This window comes from Heptranchias perlo, unplaced genomic scaffold (genome assembly GCF_035084215.1).
Source record: "Heptranchias perlo isolate sHepPer1 unplaced genomic scaffold, sHepPer1.hap1 HAP1_SCAFFOLD_381, whole genome shotgun sequence".
Lineage (NCBI taxonomy): Eukaryota > Metazoa > Chordata > Chondrichthyes > Hexanchiformes > Hexanchidae > Heptranchias > Heptranchias perlo.
Window position 1 is genome coordinate 231,408 of NW_027139393.1, and position 17,539 is coordinate 248,946.

The 17,539-nt window shown below is 49.5% G+C and overlaps 1 protein-coding gene across 1 annotated transcript; it reads left to right on the forward strand.

Moving 5' to 3' along the window:
- Window positions 1-1,701: 1,701 nt before the first annotated feature.
- On the forward strand, window positions 1,702-8,399 carry LOC137311681 (protein yippee-like 2). Its single transcript, XM_067978748.1, has 4 exons — window positions 1,702-2,010; window positions 3,552-3,595; window positions 5,030-5,138; window positions 8,021-8,399. The coding sequence occupies exons 1-4, from the start codon at window positions 1,891-1,893 to the stop codon at window positions 8,108-8,110; spliced, it is 363 nt and encodes a 120-aa protein (XP_067834849.1). The 5' UTR covers window positions 1,702-1,890; the 3' UTR covers window positions 8,111-8,399.
- The last annotated feature ends 9,140 nt before the right edge of the window (window positions 8,400-17,539 follow it).

A 17,539-nucleotide genomic window follows, 5' to 3' on the forward strand; every position in this document is an offset into this window, starting at 1 on the left:
TCCCTGTATCTGTCTCTCCGTGTATCTCTCTCATGTATCTCTCTCTCCCTGTATCTCTCTCTCTGTGTATCTCTCTCTCTCCCTGTATCTCTCTCTCCATGTATCTTTCTCTCGTGTATCTCTCTCTCCCTGTATCTCTCTCTCCATGTATCTGTCTCTCCGTGTATCTCTCACTCTCTCCATGTATCTCTCTCCCTGTATCTCTCTCTCTCCCTGTATCTCTCTCTCTGTGTATCTCGCTCTCATGTATCTCTCTCCCTGTATCCGTGTAGCTCTCTCTCTCTCTCTCTCTCTGTGTATCGCTCTCTCGTGTATCTGTCTCTCCATGTATCTCTCTCTCCACGTATCTGTCTCTCTATGTATATCTCCACCTCTCTCTGTATCTGTGTATCCCTCCATGTACCTCTCCCTCCATATCTGTCTCTGATGGGCCTGAGACTTGTGCTTTAATAATGGGAGCCCCAGAGAGGATTTGGATTGCTCCCTGTGGCTGTACACCAGGAAACCTCCTGGACATGCATTCGCTGGAGGTCAGATAGTGCTATAAATCTGAGCTCCACCTATACATCACGAGAAACAAACCCTTCTGCAGGTGAGGTACCTCCTGACCGTAAAAACCTCATGCTCCATTTTCACAGTCCGTGCTAACGTTTCCCAGTGTGATGGGAGAGGGGACCCATCCGGAATTCGCTGCCTGACAGGGCAATGGGAACAGATTCAATAATAACTTTCAAAAGGGGGAATACTCGAAGGGGGAAAATTTACAGGGCGACGGGGGGAAAGAGCAGTGGGACTGATTGGAGAGTTCGTTCACAGAGCTAGCACAGGGCACGACGGGCCGAGTGGCCTCCCTTCTGTGCTGCACTCACTCTGATCGCAAATTGTTATTTTGGGTTTGCTGTCCATGGCCAGATTGCCATGGACAGCAAACCCTTTTTTTTTTCCCACACCGTTCACCTGAGGAAGGAGGAAGCCTCCGAAAGCTTGTGGAATTTAAAATAAATTTGTTGGACTGTAACTTGGTGGTGTAAAATTGTTTACAATGGCCAGATTGTAACTGGAGGCTCGGGCTAGTAGGTGGCTCCTGGGAGCTGCTTTCTCTCTCTCTCTCTCACTCTCTCTCTCTGTCTCTCTCTCTCCCTCTCCATCTCTCTCTATCTCCCTCTCCCCATCTCTCCTACTCTCTCTCCATCTCTCTCCCTCTCCCTCTCTCTCTCCCCTCTCCCTCCCCCCTCTCTCTCACTCTCTCTGTCTCCTTCTCTCTCTCTCCCTCTTTCTCGCTTTCTCTCTCTCCATCTCCATCTCCCTCTCCCCTCTCTCTCTGTCTCTTTCTCTCTCTCTCTTTCTCTCACTCTCTCTCTGTCTCTATCTCTTTCACCTCTCCATCTCTCTCTCTCTCCCTCTCTCTCTGTCTTTCTCTCTCTCTCTCTCTCTCTCTGTCTATCTCTCTCTCTCTCCTCCCTCTCTCTCTCTCCTCCCTCTCTCCGTCTCTCTCTCTCTCCCCCCCTCTCTCTCTATCTCTCTCTCTCTCTCTCTGTGTCTCTCTTTCTCTCTCTCCCTCTCTCTCTCTCTCCTCCCTCTCTCTGTCTCTCTCTCTCTCTCTCCCTCTCTCTCTCTATCTCTCTCTCTCTGTGTCTCTCTCTGCCACTCCGATTCATTCACTCTCTCCCCTCCCTCCCTCCCGCCCAGGTTCCGACCCTCTTCCCTGGCCCCGCGGAGACTGTGGAGGGAGCTCCGGAAGCTGGAGGAGGGGACCTGAGGCAGACGCGGTCCCCTGGCCCCCTCAGGTCGAAGACGGCTCTCACCACTATCCTGCGCTGCTTCTCCTGCCAGCCTTTCTGCGGCGTCTGTGCGCCTGCCAATCCCTCCAACGGACTGCACCGCGCCAACATGGTGAACGCTGGTACAGCAGTGAAAACTTACCGCTCCTACCTGGCGCCCAGCCAGCGCACCTACAGCTGTGTCCACTGCCGGGCACATCTGGCCATCCACGAGGAGCTCATCTCAAAGGTGAGAGAGATGGGGGGGGGGGGTCCCCCAGACACTGACATCACAATAGGAGGGGATTCCCACTCAGACACTGACATCACAATGGGAGGGGGTTCCCCCAGACACTGACATGACACTAAGAGGGGGTTCCCCCAGACACTGAAATCACAATGGGAGGGGGTTCCCCCAAACACTGACATCACAATGGGAGGGGGTTCCCACCCAGACACTGACATCACAATAAGAGGGGGTTCCCCCAGGCACTGACATCACAATGAGAGTGGGTTCCCCCAGACACTGACATCACAATAAGAGGGGGTTCCCCCAGATACTGACATTACAATAAGAGGGGGTTCCCCCAGACACTGACATCACAATGGGAGGGGGTTCCCCCAAACACTGACATCACAATGGGAGGGGGTTCCCCCAAACACTGACATCACAATTGGAGGGGGTTCCCACCCAGACACTGACATCACAATAAGAGGGGGTTGCCCCAGACACTGACATCACAATGAGAGGGGATTACCCCAGACACTGACATCACATTGAGAGGGGATTCCCCCAGACACTGACATCACATTGAGAGGGGATTCCCCCAGACACTGACATCACAATGAGAGGGAGTTCCCACCCAAACACTGACATCACAATAAGAGGGGGTTCCCCCAGACACTGACATCACATTGAGAGGGGGTTCCCCCAGACACTGACATCACAATAAGAGGGGGTTCCCCCAGACACTGACATCACAATAAGAGGGGGTTCCCCCAGACACTGACATCACATTGAGAGGGGGTTCCCCCAGACACTGACATCACAATAAGAGGGGGTTCCCCCAGACACTGACATTACAATAAGAGAGGGGGTTACCCCAGATACTGACATTACAATAAGAGAGGGGGTTACCCCAGATACTGATATTACAATGAGAGGGGGTTCCCCCAGACACTGACATCACAATAAGAGGGGGTTCCCCCAGACACAGACATCACAATAACAGAGGGTCCCCAGACACTGACATCACAATGAGAGGGGATTCCCACCCAGACACTGACATCACAATGAGAGGGGGTTCCCCCAGACACTGACATTAGAATAAGAGGGGGTTCCCCCAGACACTGACATTAGAATAAGAGGGGGTTCCCCCAGACACTGACATTACAATAAGAGGGGGTTCCCCCAGACACTGACATTACAATAAGAGGGGGTTCCCCCAGACACTGACATTATAATAAGAGAGGGGGTTCCCCCAGACACTGACATTACAATAAGAGGGGGTTCCCCCAGACACTGACATTATAATAAGAGGGGGTTCCCCCAGACACTGACATCACAATAAGAGGGGATACCCCCAGACACTGACATCACAATGGGAGGGGATACCCCCAGACACTGACATCACAATGGGAGGGGTATTCCCTCACACACTGACATCACTGTTAAATATCACTATTTAAGGGCTGTTCATTCCCACAGCAAATGTACACAGAAATCACTGTCACATGAGCCCTGTTTATAAAGGGTGACCAGTTGGAGCTAACTGTTCCCTTATTTTTCAGTCTTTCCAGGGGAGCCAAGGCAGAGCCTATCTCTTCAATGCAGTGTAAGTATTTCAGATACAGTGTCGAGCTCCCTCTACATTACCCTGACAGTGTGTCCCCCACTTTATACCCAGTGTCAGCATCGAGCGCTCCCAGGGGGCAGGTACAGCACGGGTTAGATACAGTGTCGAGCTCCCTCCACATTACCCTGACAGTGTGTCCCCCACTTTATACCCAGTGTCAGCATCGAGCGCTCCCAGGGGGCAGGTACAGCACGGGTTAGATACAGTGTCGAGCTCCCTCCACATTACCCTGACAGTGTGTCCCCCACTTTATACCCAGTGTCGGCATCGAGCGCTCCCAGGGGGCAGGTACAGCACGGGTTAGATACAGTGTAGAGCTCCCTCTACATTACCCTGACAGTGTGTCCCCCACTTTATACCCAGTGTCAGCATCGAGCGCTCCCAGGGGGCAGGTACAGCACGGGTTCGATACAGTGTAGAGCTCCCTCTACATAACCTAGAGGGAGGGGGAATCGATGGGAGAGTTAGGGGACTAGAGGGAGGGGGAATCGATGGGGGAGTTAGGGGACTAGAGGGAGGGGGAATCGATGGGGGAGTTAGGGGACTAGAGGGAGGGGGAATCGATGGGAGAGTTAGGGGACTAGAGGGAGGGGGAATCGATGGGGGAGTTAGGGGACGAGAGGGAGGGGGAATCGATGGGGGAGTTAGGGGACTAGAGGGAGGGGGAATCGATGGGGGAGTTAGGGGACTAGAGGGAGGGGGAATCGATGGGGGAGTTAGGGGACTAGAGGGAGGGGGAATCGATGGGGGAGTTAGGGGACCAGAGGGAGGGGGAATCGATGGGGGAGTTAGGGGACCAGAGGGAGGGGGAATCGATGGGGGAGTTAGGGGACTGGAGGGAGGGGGAATCGATGGGAGAGTTAGGGGACTAGAGGGAGGGGGAATCGATGGGGGAGTTAGGGGACTGGAGGGAGGGGGAATCGATGGGGGAGTTAGGGGACTAGAGGGAGGGGGAATCGATGGGGGAGTTAGGGGACTAGAAGGAGGGGGAATCGATGGGTGAGTTAGGGGACTGGAGGGAGGGGGAAATCGATGGGAGAGTTAGGGGACTCGAGGGAGAGGGAATCGATGGGAGAGTCAAATCCAGCCCCAGACAGAGGGGAGGAAGGGCCCGTCTCTTTCAGATGGGAGACCGGGAATGGGTCAAACGCTGACCTTTCACCCTCTGGGTCAGTGAGTATTAGATGGTGGGTGTGTCACGCCTTGCCAACCTGATTAAACACTCCTCAGTTTGTACCCGCACCGGGGACGGGCAACGGGACGGTCTCCTCCTGCGGGCATGTGTCTTTTCCGTGGCGTCTGATTGTGGACTGTGTTTTGATCTTTCCTGTCCATCCTCCTTCCCCCGCTCTCCCTTCTTGCCCCCTACCCTACCCACCGCCCCCCCCCCCAAACGCCCCTCCCCCGCCGCAGAGTAAACGTCAGCTGTGGACCAGCGGAGGAGCGTGTCCTTCTGACGGGACTTCATGCAGTGGCAGATATCTTTTGCGAGAACTGCAAGACCGCCTTAGGATGGAAGTATGTAAGTTGGGATTGTGTACAGTCGGAGGGAATGGGAAGGGGTTTGGTCCATTGGGATTGTGTACAGAGGGAGTGAATGGGAAGGGGTTTGGTCCATTGGGATTGTGTACAGTGGGAGTGAATGGGAAGGGGTTTGGTCCATTGGGATTGTGTGCAGTGGGAGTGAACGGGAAGGGGTTTGGTCCATTGGGATTGTGTACAGTGGGAGTGAATGGGAAGGGGTTTGGTCCATTGGGATTGTGTACAGTGGGAGTGAATGGGAAGGGGTTTGGTCCATTGGGATTGTGTACAGTCGGAGGGAATGGGAAGGGGTTTGGTCCATTGGGATTGTGTACAGTGGGAGTGAACGGGAAGGGGTTTGGTCCATTGGGATTGTGTACAGTGGGAGTGAATGGGAAGGGGTTTGGTCCATTGGGATTGTGTACAGTGGGAGTGAATGGGAAGGGGTTTGGTCCATTGGGATTGTGTACAGTGGGAGTGAATGGGAAGGGGTTTGTTCCATTGGGATTGTGTACAGTGGGAGTGAATGGGAAGGGGTTTGGTCCATTGGGATTGTGTACAGTCGGAGGGAATGGGAAGGGGTTTGGTCCATTGGGATTGTGTACAGTGGGAGTGAACGGGAAGGGGTTTGGTCCATTGGGATTGTGTACAGTGGGAGTGAATGGGAAGGGGTTTGGTCCATTGGGATTGTGTACAGTGGGAGTGAATGGGAAGGGGTTTGGTCCATTGGGATTGTGTAGAGTGGGAGTGAATGGGAAGGGGTTTGATCCATTGGGATTGTGTACAGTGGGAGTGAATGGGAAGGGGTTTGATCCATTGGTATTGTGTAGAGTGGGAGTGAATGGGAAGGGGTTTGATCCATTGGGATTGTGTACAGTGGGAGTGAATGGGAAGGGGTTTGATCCATTGGGATTGTGTACAGTGGGAGTGAATGGGAAGGGGTTTGGTCCATTGGGATTGTGTACAGTGGGAGTGAACGGGAAGGGGTTTGGTCCATTGGGATTGTGTACAGTGGGAGTGAAAGGGAAGGGGTTTGGTACATTGGGATTGTGTACAGTGGGAGTGAACGGGAAGGGTTTTGATCCATTGGGATTGTGTCCAGTGGGAGTGAACGGGAAGGAGTTTGATCATTGGAATTGTGTACAGTGGGAGTGAATGGGAAGGGGTTTGTTCCATTGGGATTGTGTACAGTGGGAGTGAATGGGAAGGGGTTTGGTCCATTGGGATTGTGTACAGTCGGAGGGAATGGGAAGGGGTTTGGTCCATTGGGATTGTATACAGTGGGAGTGAACGGGAAGGGGTTTGGTCCATTGGGATTGTGTACAGTGGGAGTGAATGGGAAGGGGTTTGGTCCATTGGGATTGTGTACAGTGGGAGTGAATGGGAAGGGGTTTGGTCCATTGGGATTGTGTAGAGTGGGAGTGAATGGGAAGGGGTTTGATCCATTGGGATTGTGTACAGTGGGAGTGAATGGGAAGGGGTTTGATCCATTGGTATTGTGTAGAGTGGGAGTGAATGGGAAGGGGTTTGATCCATTGGGATTGTGTACAGTGGGAGTGAATGGGAAGGGGTTTGATCCATTGGGATTGTGTACAGTGGGAGTGAATGGGAAGGGGTTTGGTCCATTGGGATTGTGTACAGTGGGAGTGAACGGGAAGGGGTTTGGTCCATTGGGATTGTGTACAGTGGGAGTGAAAGGGAAGGGGTTTGGTACATTGGGATTGTGTACAGTGGGAGTGAACGGGAAGGGTTTTGATCCATTGGGATTGTGTCCAGTGGGAGTGAACGGGAAGGAGTTTGATCATTGGAATTGTGTACAGTGGGAGTGAAAGGGAAGGGGTTTGATCATTGGGATTGTGTACAGTGGGAGTGAATGGGAAGGGGTTTGGTCCATTGGGATTGTGTACAGTGGGAGTGAATGGGAAGGGGTTCGGTCCATTGGGATTGTGTACAGTGGGAGTGAACGGGAAGGGGTTTGGTCCATTGGGATTGTGTACAGTGGGAGTGAACGGGAAGGGGTTTGGTCCATTGGGATTGTGCACAGTGGGAGTGAACGGGAAGGGATTTGATCCATTGGGATTGTGTACAGTGGGAGTGAACGGGAAGGGGTTTGATCCATTGGGATTGTGTACAGTGGGAGTGAACGGGAAGGGGTTTGATCCATTGGGATTGTGTACAGTGGGAGTGAACGGGAAGGGGTTTGGTCCATTGGGATTGTGTACAGTGGGAGTGAACGGGAAGGGGTTTGATCCATTGGTATTGTGTACAGTGGGAGTGAACGGGAAGGGGTTTGATCCATTGGGATTGTGTACAGTGGGAGTGAACGGGAAGGGGTTTGATCCATTGGGATTGTGTAGAGTGGGAGTGAATGGGAAGGGGTTTGGTCCATTGGGATTGTGTACAGTGGGAGTGAATGGGAAGGGGTTTGATCCATTGGGATTGTGTACAGTGGGAGTGAATGGGAAGGGGTTTGGTCCATTGGGATTGTGTACAGTGGGAGTGAATGGGAAGGGGTTTGATCCATTGGGATTGTGTACAGTGGGAGTGAATGGGAAGGGGTTTGGTCCATTGGGATTGTGTACAGTGGGAGTGAACGGGAAGGGGTTTGATCCATTGGGATTGTGTATGGGGGAGTGAATGGGAAGGGGTTCGGTCCATTGGGATTGTGTACAGTGGGAGTGAACGGGATGGGGTTTGGTCCATTGGGATTGTGTACAGTGGGAGTGAATGGGAAGGGGTTTGATCCATTGGGATTGTGTACAGTGGGAGTGAACGGGAAGGGGTTTGGTCCATTGGGGAAGGCGATTGGGCCTTTGATATCGAGTTCGATGTTCTGAGATATCCCTGGGTGCTGACTGACACTCTGCTTTGTGTGTGAAACAGGAACATGCCTTTGAGAACAGCCAGAAGTACAAAGAAGGCAAGTATATCATTGAGCTGGCCCACATGGTCAAGGACAATGGTTGGAACTGAAGGACGATCTGAACATGGACGAGGAAATCTGCTCAGCTGCCAAGATCTCTCTCTCTCTCTCTCTCTCCCTCTCTGCCCTTCTTGCTTGTCATCATTAGCTTGGTCCTCATTTGCAATACCAGAACAATACCTAGTGGGGTCCAACCAGGAATCTGCGGCATGCCAACACTGTCGGGGCTTGTCTGTGCTGTAAAATCATTCTTGTCTCTGTCGCGACCGGCTAGCCCCAGCGACCGGGCTGCCTGCTTTCCAGCTTTTATCCTTCAGGCTTTAATTTGCCGTGGCTCACTCTGGCCTCCTGCGTCAGGAGGCCGGGCGCTCGTGCCCTCACACACTCCGGGGACTCGAGCCCCGTAATCCAGGGCCGACACTCCCCCAGGCACCAGTACCGAGGGAGCGCCGCACTGTCGGAGGGTCAGTACTGAGGGAGCGCCGCACTGTCGGAGGGTCGGTACTGAGGGAGCGCCGCACTGTCGGAGGGTCGGTACTGAGGGAGCGCCGCACTGTCGGAGCGTCAGTACCGAGGGAGCGCCGCACTGTCGGAGGGTCAGTACCGAGGGAGCGCCGCACTGTCGGAGGGTCAGTACTGAGGGAGCGCCGCACTGTCGGAGGGTCAGTACCGAGGGAGCGCCGCACTGTCGGAGGGTCAGTACCGAGGGAGCGCCGCACTGTCAGAGGTGCCGTCTTTCAGGGACGAGACGTTAAACCGAGGGCCCCGTCTGCCCCTCTCGGGTGGGTGTAAAAGATCCCACGGCCCACTATTGGAAGAAGAGCAGGGGGGAGTTCTCCCCGGGGTCCTGGGCCCCGATATTTATCCCTCGACCGACATCACTAAAAAAAAACCAGATGATCTGGGTCATTTCTCACATCGCTGTTTGTGGGATCTTGCTGTGCGCAAATCGGCTGCTGCGTTTCCCACATTACAACAGTGAGCACACTTCAAAAAAAGTCCTTCATTGGCCGTGAAGCTTTGGGACGTCCCGAGGTGGTGAGAGGGGCTGGATATTAATGGGGAGATCCTTCTGTCTGCCTGATCTTGTCCCTCAGTCCCCCGGCTTGAGTGCAGCTCACCTTGGCGAGGAGCATTTGCTGGTTACAAATTTGTGGGACTGGGAGGTCTCCCCTTCACCACCGGCGCACCGTGGCTGCAGTGTGGACCATCCACAGGATGCACTGCAGCAACTCGCCAAGGCTTCTTCGACAGCACCTCCCAAACCCGCGACCTCTACCACCTAGAAGGACAAGGGCAGCAGGCACATGGGGACAACACCACCTGCACGTTCCCCTCCGAGTCACACACCATCCCGACTTGGAAATATATCGGCCGTTCCCTCATCGTCGCTGGGTCAAAATCCTGGAACTCCCTTCCTAACAGCACTGTGGGAGAACCTTCACCACACGGACTGCAGCGGTTCAAGAAGGCGGCTCACCACCACCTTCTCAAGGGGGGCAACGAGGGGGCAAACAGGGGCAATGAATGCCCAGCGATCACCCCAACACATCCCGAGAATAATTGTTAAAAATAGACGACAGGATATTCCCCACTCACCGGGGTCTGTGAGAGACCCTGAATAAATACTGTGGGATATTCACTCACACTCATCAGTGTGAGTGTGAGCGTGAGCCCGGGTGTGAAGGAACGCTCCTTATAATAGTGATTTCAGTGTGTGTGAGAGCCCGAGTGTGAAGGAACGCTCCTTTAATAGTGATTTCAGTGTGAGTGTGAGCACGGGTGTGAAGGAACGCTCCTTTAATAGTGATTTCAGTGTGAGCCCGGGTGTGAAGGAACACTCCTTTAATAGTGATTTCAGTGTGAGTGTGAGCACGGGTGTGAAGGAACGCTCCTTTAATAGTGATTTCAGTGTGAGTGTGAGCACGGGTGTGAAGGAACGCTCCTTTAATAGTGATTTCAGTGTGTGTGTGAGCCCGGGTGTGAAGGAACACTCCTTTAATAGTGATTTCAGTGTGTGTGTGAGCCCGAGTGTGAAGGAACACTCCTTTAATAGTGATTTCAGTGTGAGTGTGAGCACGGGTGTGAAGGAACACTCCTTTAATAGTGATTTCAGTGTGTGTGAGCCCGGGTGTGAAGGAACACTCCTTTAATAGTGATTTCAGTGTGAGTGTGAGCCCGGGTGTGAAGGAACACTCCTTTAATAGTGATTTCAGTGTGAGTGTGAGCCCGGGTGTGAAGGAACACTCCTTTAATAGTGATTTCAGTGTGAGTGTGAGCCCGGGTGTGAAGGAACACTCCTTTAATAGTGATTTCAGTGTGTGAGAGAGCCCGGGAGTGAAGGAACACTCGTTTAATAGTGATTTCAGTGTGAGTGTGAGCCCGGGTGTGAAGGAACACTCCTTTAATAGTGATTTCAGTGTGAGTGTGAGCCCAGGTGTGAAGGAACACTCCTTTAATAGTGATTTCAGTGTGAGTGTGAGCCCGGGTGTGAAGGAACACTACTTTAATAGTGATTTCAGTGTGTGTGTGAGCCCGGGTGTGAAGGAACACTCCTTTAATAGTGATTTCAGTGTGAGTGTGAGCACGGGTGTGAAGGAACACTCCTTTAATAGTGATTACAGTGTGAGCCCGGGTGTGAAGGAACACTCCTTTAATAGTGATTTCAGTGTGAGTGTGAGCACGGGTGTGAAGGAACGCTCCTTTAATAGTGATTTCAGTGTGAGTGTGAGCACGGGTGTGAAGGAACGCTCCTTTAATAGTGATTTCAGTGTGAGTGTGAGCCCGGGTGTGAGGGTGTTTAAAAGTGAACAGAATTATAACAAGTTTAAGTGAGGAATCGTCCTGCAGCACCTCGATGCTGCTGTCCAATCACAACACGAGGTAACGGGAAGTCTCTCTGCTATTTGACTACGTGGGCATCACCCTGAACGTTATTTAAATTTCGGGTGAAAACTACTCGGGGGGACGTTCATTTTGAACCCATGAACCTGCAGCTGCCCAGTTAATTGTCAGTCCAACTCATCAGTGCACCATCGATTTTGAACGGAGAAAGACTGAAGGTGTGTTTGACGACCATGCTTCGCGAGTTCCCCTGTAATTAAATAAATATAATATAGTATATATCTGTATGTATATTTTTTGTTACATTCAGTGAGGGTATGGCGGGTACCAGTTGGTACACCATTAAATGGTCGCTTGGCTCATGTATTCTTGAGTGCGAACTAGTCAATGTGTGGACAATCAGTTCCTTCCGTCCTGTACACCGTATATCACACAGTCAGTATCACGCACTGTATATCACACAGTCAGTATCACGCACTGTATATCACACAGTCAGTATCACGCACTGTATATCACACAGTCAGTATCACGCACTGTATATCACTCAGTCAGTATCACGCACTGTATATCACTCAGTCAGTATCACGCACTGTATATCACTCAGTCAGTATCACGCACTGTATATCACTCAGTCAGTATCACGCACTGTATATCACTCAGTCAGTATCACGCACTGTATATCACTCAGTCAGTATCACGCACTGTATATCACTCAGTCAGTATCACGCACTGTATATCACTCAGTCAGTATCACACACTGTATATCACTCAGTCAGTATCACGCACTGTATATCACAGTCAGTATCACGCACTGTATATCATTCAGTATCACGCACTGTATATCACACAGTCAGTATCACGCACTGTATATCACACAGTCAGTATCACGCACTGTATATCACACAGTCAGTATCACGCACTGTATATCACTCAGTATCACGCACTGTATATCACACAGTATCACGCACTGTATATCACACAGTCAGTATCACGCACTGCATATCATTCAGCCAGTATCACACACTGTATATCATTGTCAGTATCACGCACTGTATATCATTCAGTATCACACACCACATATCAATCAGTATCACACACTGTATATCATTCAATCAGTATCACGCACTGTATATCTTTCAGTCAGTATCACGCACTGTATATCATACAGTCAGTATCACGCACTGTATATCACTCAGTCAGTATCACACAATGTATATCACTGTCAGTATCACACACTGCATATCATTCAGTCAGTATCACGCACTGTATATCACACAGTCAGTATCACGCACTGTATATCACACAGTATCACGCACTGTATATCACACAGTCAGTATCACGCACTGCATATCATTCAGCCAGTATCACACACTGTATATCATTGTCAGTATCACACACTGTATATCATTCAGTCAGTATCACACACCATATATCATTCAGTCGGTATCACGCACTGTATATCTTTCAGTCAGTATCACGCACTGTATATCATACAGTCAGTATCACGCACTGTATATCATAGTCAGTATCACGCACTGTATATCATACAGTCATTATCACGCACTGTATATCATACAGTCGGTATCACGCACTGTATATCATAGTCAGTATCACGCACTGTATATCATACAGTCATTATCACGCACTGTATATCATACAGTCATTATCATGCACTGTATATCACACAGTCAGTATCACACACTGTATATCATACAGTCATTATCACGCACTGTATATCATACAGTCATTATCATGCACTGTATATCACACAGTCAGTATCACACACTGTATATCATTCAGTCAGCATCAAGCACTGTATACCGTTCAGTCAGTATCACACACTGTATATCACTCAGTCATTATCACGCACTGTATATCATACAGTCATTATCATGCACTGTATATCACACAGTCAGTATCACGCACTGTATATCACTCAGTCCGTATCACACACTGTATATCATTCAGTCGGTATCACACATTGTATATCATTCAGTCAGTATCACGCACTGTATATCATAGTCAGTATCAAGCACTGTGTACCGTTCAGTCAGTATCACACACTGTATATCAGTCAGTCAGTATCACACACTGGATATCATTCAGTCAGTATCAAGCACTGTGTACCGTTCAGTCAGTATCACGCACTGTATATCACACAGTCAGTATCACACACTGTATATCACTCAGTCAGTATCACGCACGGCATATCATTCAGTCAGTATCAAGCACTGTGTACCGTTCAGTCAGTATCACACACTGTATATCACACAGTCAGTATCACACACTGTATATCACTCAGTCAGTATCACGCACGGCATATCATAGTCAGTATCAAGCACTGTGTACCGTTCAGTCAGTATCACACACTGTATATCAGTCAGTCAGTATCACACACTGGATATCATTCAGTCAGTATCAAGCACTGTGTACCGTTCAGTCAGTATCACGCACTGTATATCACACAGTCAGTATCACGCACTGTATATCACACAGTCAGTATCACGCACTGTATATCACTCAGTATCACGCACTGTATATCACTCAGTCAGTATCACGCACTGTATATCACACAGTATCACGCACTGTATATCACACAGTATCACGCACTGTATATCACACAGTCAGTATCACGCACTGCATATCATTCAGCCAGTATCACACACTGTATATCATTGTCAGTATCACGCACTGTATATCATTCAGTATCACACACCACATATCAATCAGTATCACACACTGTATATCATTCAATCAGTATCACGCACTGTATATCTTTCAGTCAGTATCACGCACTGTATATCATACAGTCAGTATCACGCACTGTATATCACTCAGTCAGTATCACACAATGTATATCTCTGTCAGTATCACACACTGCATATCATTCAGTCAGTATCACGCACTGTATATCACACAGTCAGTATCACGCACTGTATATCACACAGTATCACGCACTGTATATCACACAGTCAGTATCACGCACTGCATATCATTCAGCCAGTATCACACACTGTATATCATTGTCAGTATCACACACTGTATATCATTCAGTCAGTATCACACACCGTATATCTTTCAGTCGGTATCACGCACTGTATATCATTCAGTCCGTATCACGCACTGTATATCTTTCAGTCAGTATCACGCACTGTATATCATACAGTCAGTATCACGCACTGTATATCATAGTCAGTATCACGCACTGTATATCATACAGTCATTATCACGCACTGTATATCATACAGTCGGTATCACGCACTGTATATCATAGTCAGTATCACGCACTGTATATCATACAGTCATTATCACGCACTGTATATCATACAGTCATTATCATGCACTGTATATCACACAGTCAGTATCACACACTGTATATCATTCAGTCAGCATCAAGCACTGTATACCGTTCAGTCAGTATCACACACTGTATATCACTCAGTCAGTATCACGCACTGTATATCACTCAGTCCGTATCACACACTGTATATCATTCAGTCCGTATCACACACTGTATATCATTCAGTCGGTATCACACATTGTATATCATTCAGTCAGTATCACGCACTGTATATCATAGTCAGTATCAAGCACTGTGTACCGTTCAGTCAGTATCACACACTGTATATCAGTCAGTCAGTATCACACACTGGATATCATTCAGTCAGTATCAAGCACTGTGTACCGTTCAGTCAGTATCACGCACTGTATATCACACAGTCAGTATCACACACTGTATATCACTCAGTCAGTATCACGCACGGCATATCATTCAGTCAGTATCAAGCACTGTGTACCGTTCAGTCAGTATCACACACTGTATATCACACACTGTATATCACTCAGTCAGTATCACGCACGGCATATCATCCAGTCAGTATCACGCACTGTATATCACTCAGTCCATATCACACACTGCATATCATTCAGTCAGTATCACGCACTGTATATCACTCAGTCCGTATCATACACTGTATATCATTCAGTCGGTATCACACACTGTATATCATACAGTCAGTATCATACACTGTATATCATTCAGTCAGTATCACACACTGTATATCACTCAGTCAGTATCACGCACGGCATATCATCCAGTCAGTATCACGCACTGTATATCACTCAGTCCATATCACACACTGCATATCATTCAGTCAGTATCACGCACTGTATATCACTCAGTCCGTATCATACACTGTATATCATTCAGTCGGTATCACACACTGTATATCATTCAGTCGGTATCACACACTGTATATCATTCAGTCGGTATCACACACTGTATATCATTCAGTCGGTATCACGCACTGTATACCATTCAGTCGGTATCACACACTGTATATCATTCAGTCGGTATCACACACTGGATATCATTCAGACAGTATCACACACTGTATATCATTCAGTCAGTATCACACACTGTATATCATTCAGACAGTATCACACACTGTATATCATTCAGACAGTATCACACACTGCATATCATTCAGTCAGTATCACACACTGCATATCATTCAGTCAGTATCACACACTGTATATCACTCAGCCAGTATCACACACTGTATATCACTCAGTCAGTATCACACACTGTATATCACTCAGTCAGTATCACACACTGTATACCATTCAGTCGGTATCACACACTGTATATCATTCAGTCCGTATCACACACTGGATATCATTCAGTCCGTATCACACACTGGATATCATTCAGTCCGTATCACACACTGGATATCATTCAGTCAGTATCACACACTGGATATCATTCAGTCCGTATCACACACTGGATATCATTCAGTCCGTATCACACACTGGATATCATTCAGTCAGTATCACACACTGGATATCATTCAGACAGTATCACACACTGTATATCATTCAGTCAGTATCACACACTGGATATCATTCAGACAGTATCACACACTGGATATCATTCAGTCAGTATCACACACTGGATATCACTCAGTCAGTATCACACACTGTATACCATTCAGTCAGTATCACACAATGTATATCATTCAGTCAGTATCACACACTGGATATCATTCAGTCCGTATCACACACTGGATATCATTCAGTCAGTATCACACACTGGATATCATTCAGACAGTATCACACACTGGATATCATTCAGACAGTATCACACACTGGATATCATTCAGTCAGTATCACACACTGGATATCATTCAGTCAGTATCACGCACTGTATATCATTCAGTCAGTATCACACAATGTATAACATTCAGTCAGTATCACACACTGTATATCATTCAGTCAGTATCACACACTGCATATCATTCAGTCAGTATCACACACTGCATATCATTCAATCAGTATCACACACTGTATATCATTCAGACAGTATCACACACTGTATATCATTCAGTCAGTATCACCGACAACGCTGCACTGTCGGAGGGTCAGTACTGAGGGAGCGCCGCACTGTCGGAGGGTCGGTACTGAGGGAGCGCCGCACTGTCGGAGGGTCGGTACTGAGGGAGCGCCGCACTGTCGGAGGGTCGGCACTGAGGGAGCGCCGCACTGTCGGAGGGTCGGCACTGAGGGAGCGCCGCACTGTCGGAGGGTCGGCACTGAGGGAGCGCCGCACTGTCGGAGGGTCGGCACTGAGGGAGCGCCGCACTGTCGGAGGGTCGATACTGAGGGAGCGCCGCACTGTCGGAGGGTCGGTACTGAGGGAGCGCCGCACTGTCGGAGGGTCGGTACTGAGGGAGCGCCGCACTGTCGGAGGGTCGGTACTGAGGGAGCGCCGCACTGTCGGAGGGTCGGTACTGAGGGAGCGCCGCACTGTCGGAGGGTCGGTACTGAGGGAGCACTGCACTGTCAGAGGGTCAGTACTGAGGGAGCGCCGCACTGTCGGAGGGTCAGTACTGAGGGAGCACAGCACTGTCGGAGGGTCAGTACTGAGGGAGCCCCGCACTGTCGGAGGGTCAGTACTGAGGGAGCGCCGCACTGTCGGAGGGTCGGTACTGAGGGAGCGCCGCACTGTCGGAGGTGCCGTCTTTCGGGATGAGACGTTAAACCGAGGGCCCCGTCTGCCCCTCTCGGGTGGATGTAAAAGATCCCACGGCCCACTATTGAAAGAAGAGCAGGGGGGAGTTCTCCCCGGGGTCCTGGGCCCCGATATTTATCCCTCGACCAACATCACTATAAAAAACAGACGATCTGGGTCATTTCTCACATCGCTGTTTGTGGGATCTTGCTGTGCGCAAATCGGCTGCTGCGTTTCCCACATTACAACAGTGAGCACACCTCAAAAAAAGTCCTTCATTGGCCGTGAAGCTTTGGGACGTCCTGAGGTGGTGAAAGGGGTTGGGTATTAATGGGGAGATCTCTCTCTCTCTCTCTCCGTGTCTCTCTCTCAATCATTTTCCTCTCCACACTTGCTCCCATTGTGTTTTTCTGTCTCGACTCATGTTTCACCCTATTGCTTATGTTCTCCGTCTCCTTCTCGTATTCTGTTTCAATCAGTCTCTCCCTCTCTCTCTCACTCTGTCTCTCTCTTTCTAATTCTTTGGCTCTGTCTTTCTCTCTCTCCTTTTCTCTCTGTCTCCGTGTGTGTGTCTCTCTTTCTGTCTCTCTCTTTCTGTCTCTCTCTCTTTCTCTCTCTCTCTCTA

Coding starts and splice junctions, on each gene's coding strand:
- LOC137311681 (XM_067978748.1), top strand. CDS start 1,891: ATGGTGAACGCTGGTACAGCAGTGAAAACTTACCGCTCCTACCTGGCG. Junction 2,011..3,551: donor ACGAGGAGCTCATCTCAAAG/GTGAGAGAGATG, acceptor CTTATTTTTCAG/TCTTTCCAGGGGAGCCAAGG. Junction 5,139..8,020: donor CCGCCTTAGGATGGAAGTAT/GTAAGTTGGGAT, acceptor TGTGTGAAACAG/GAACATGCCTTTGAGAACAG.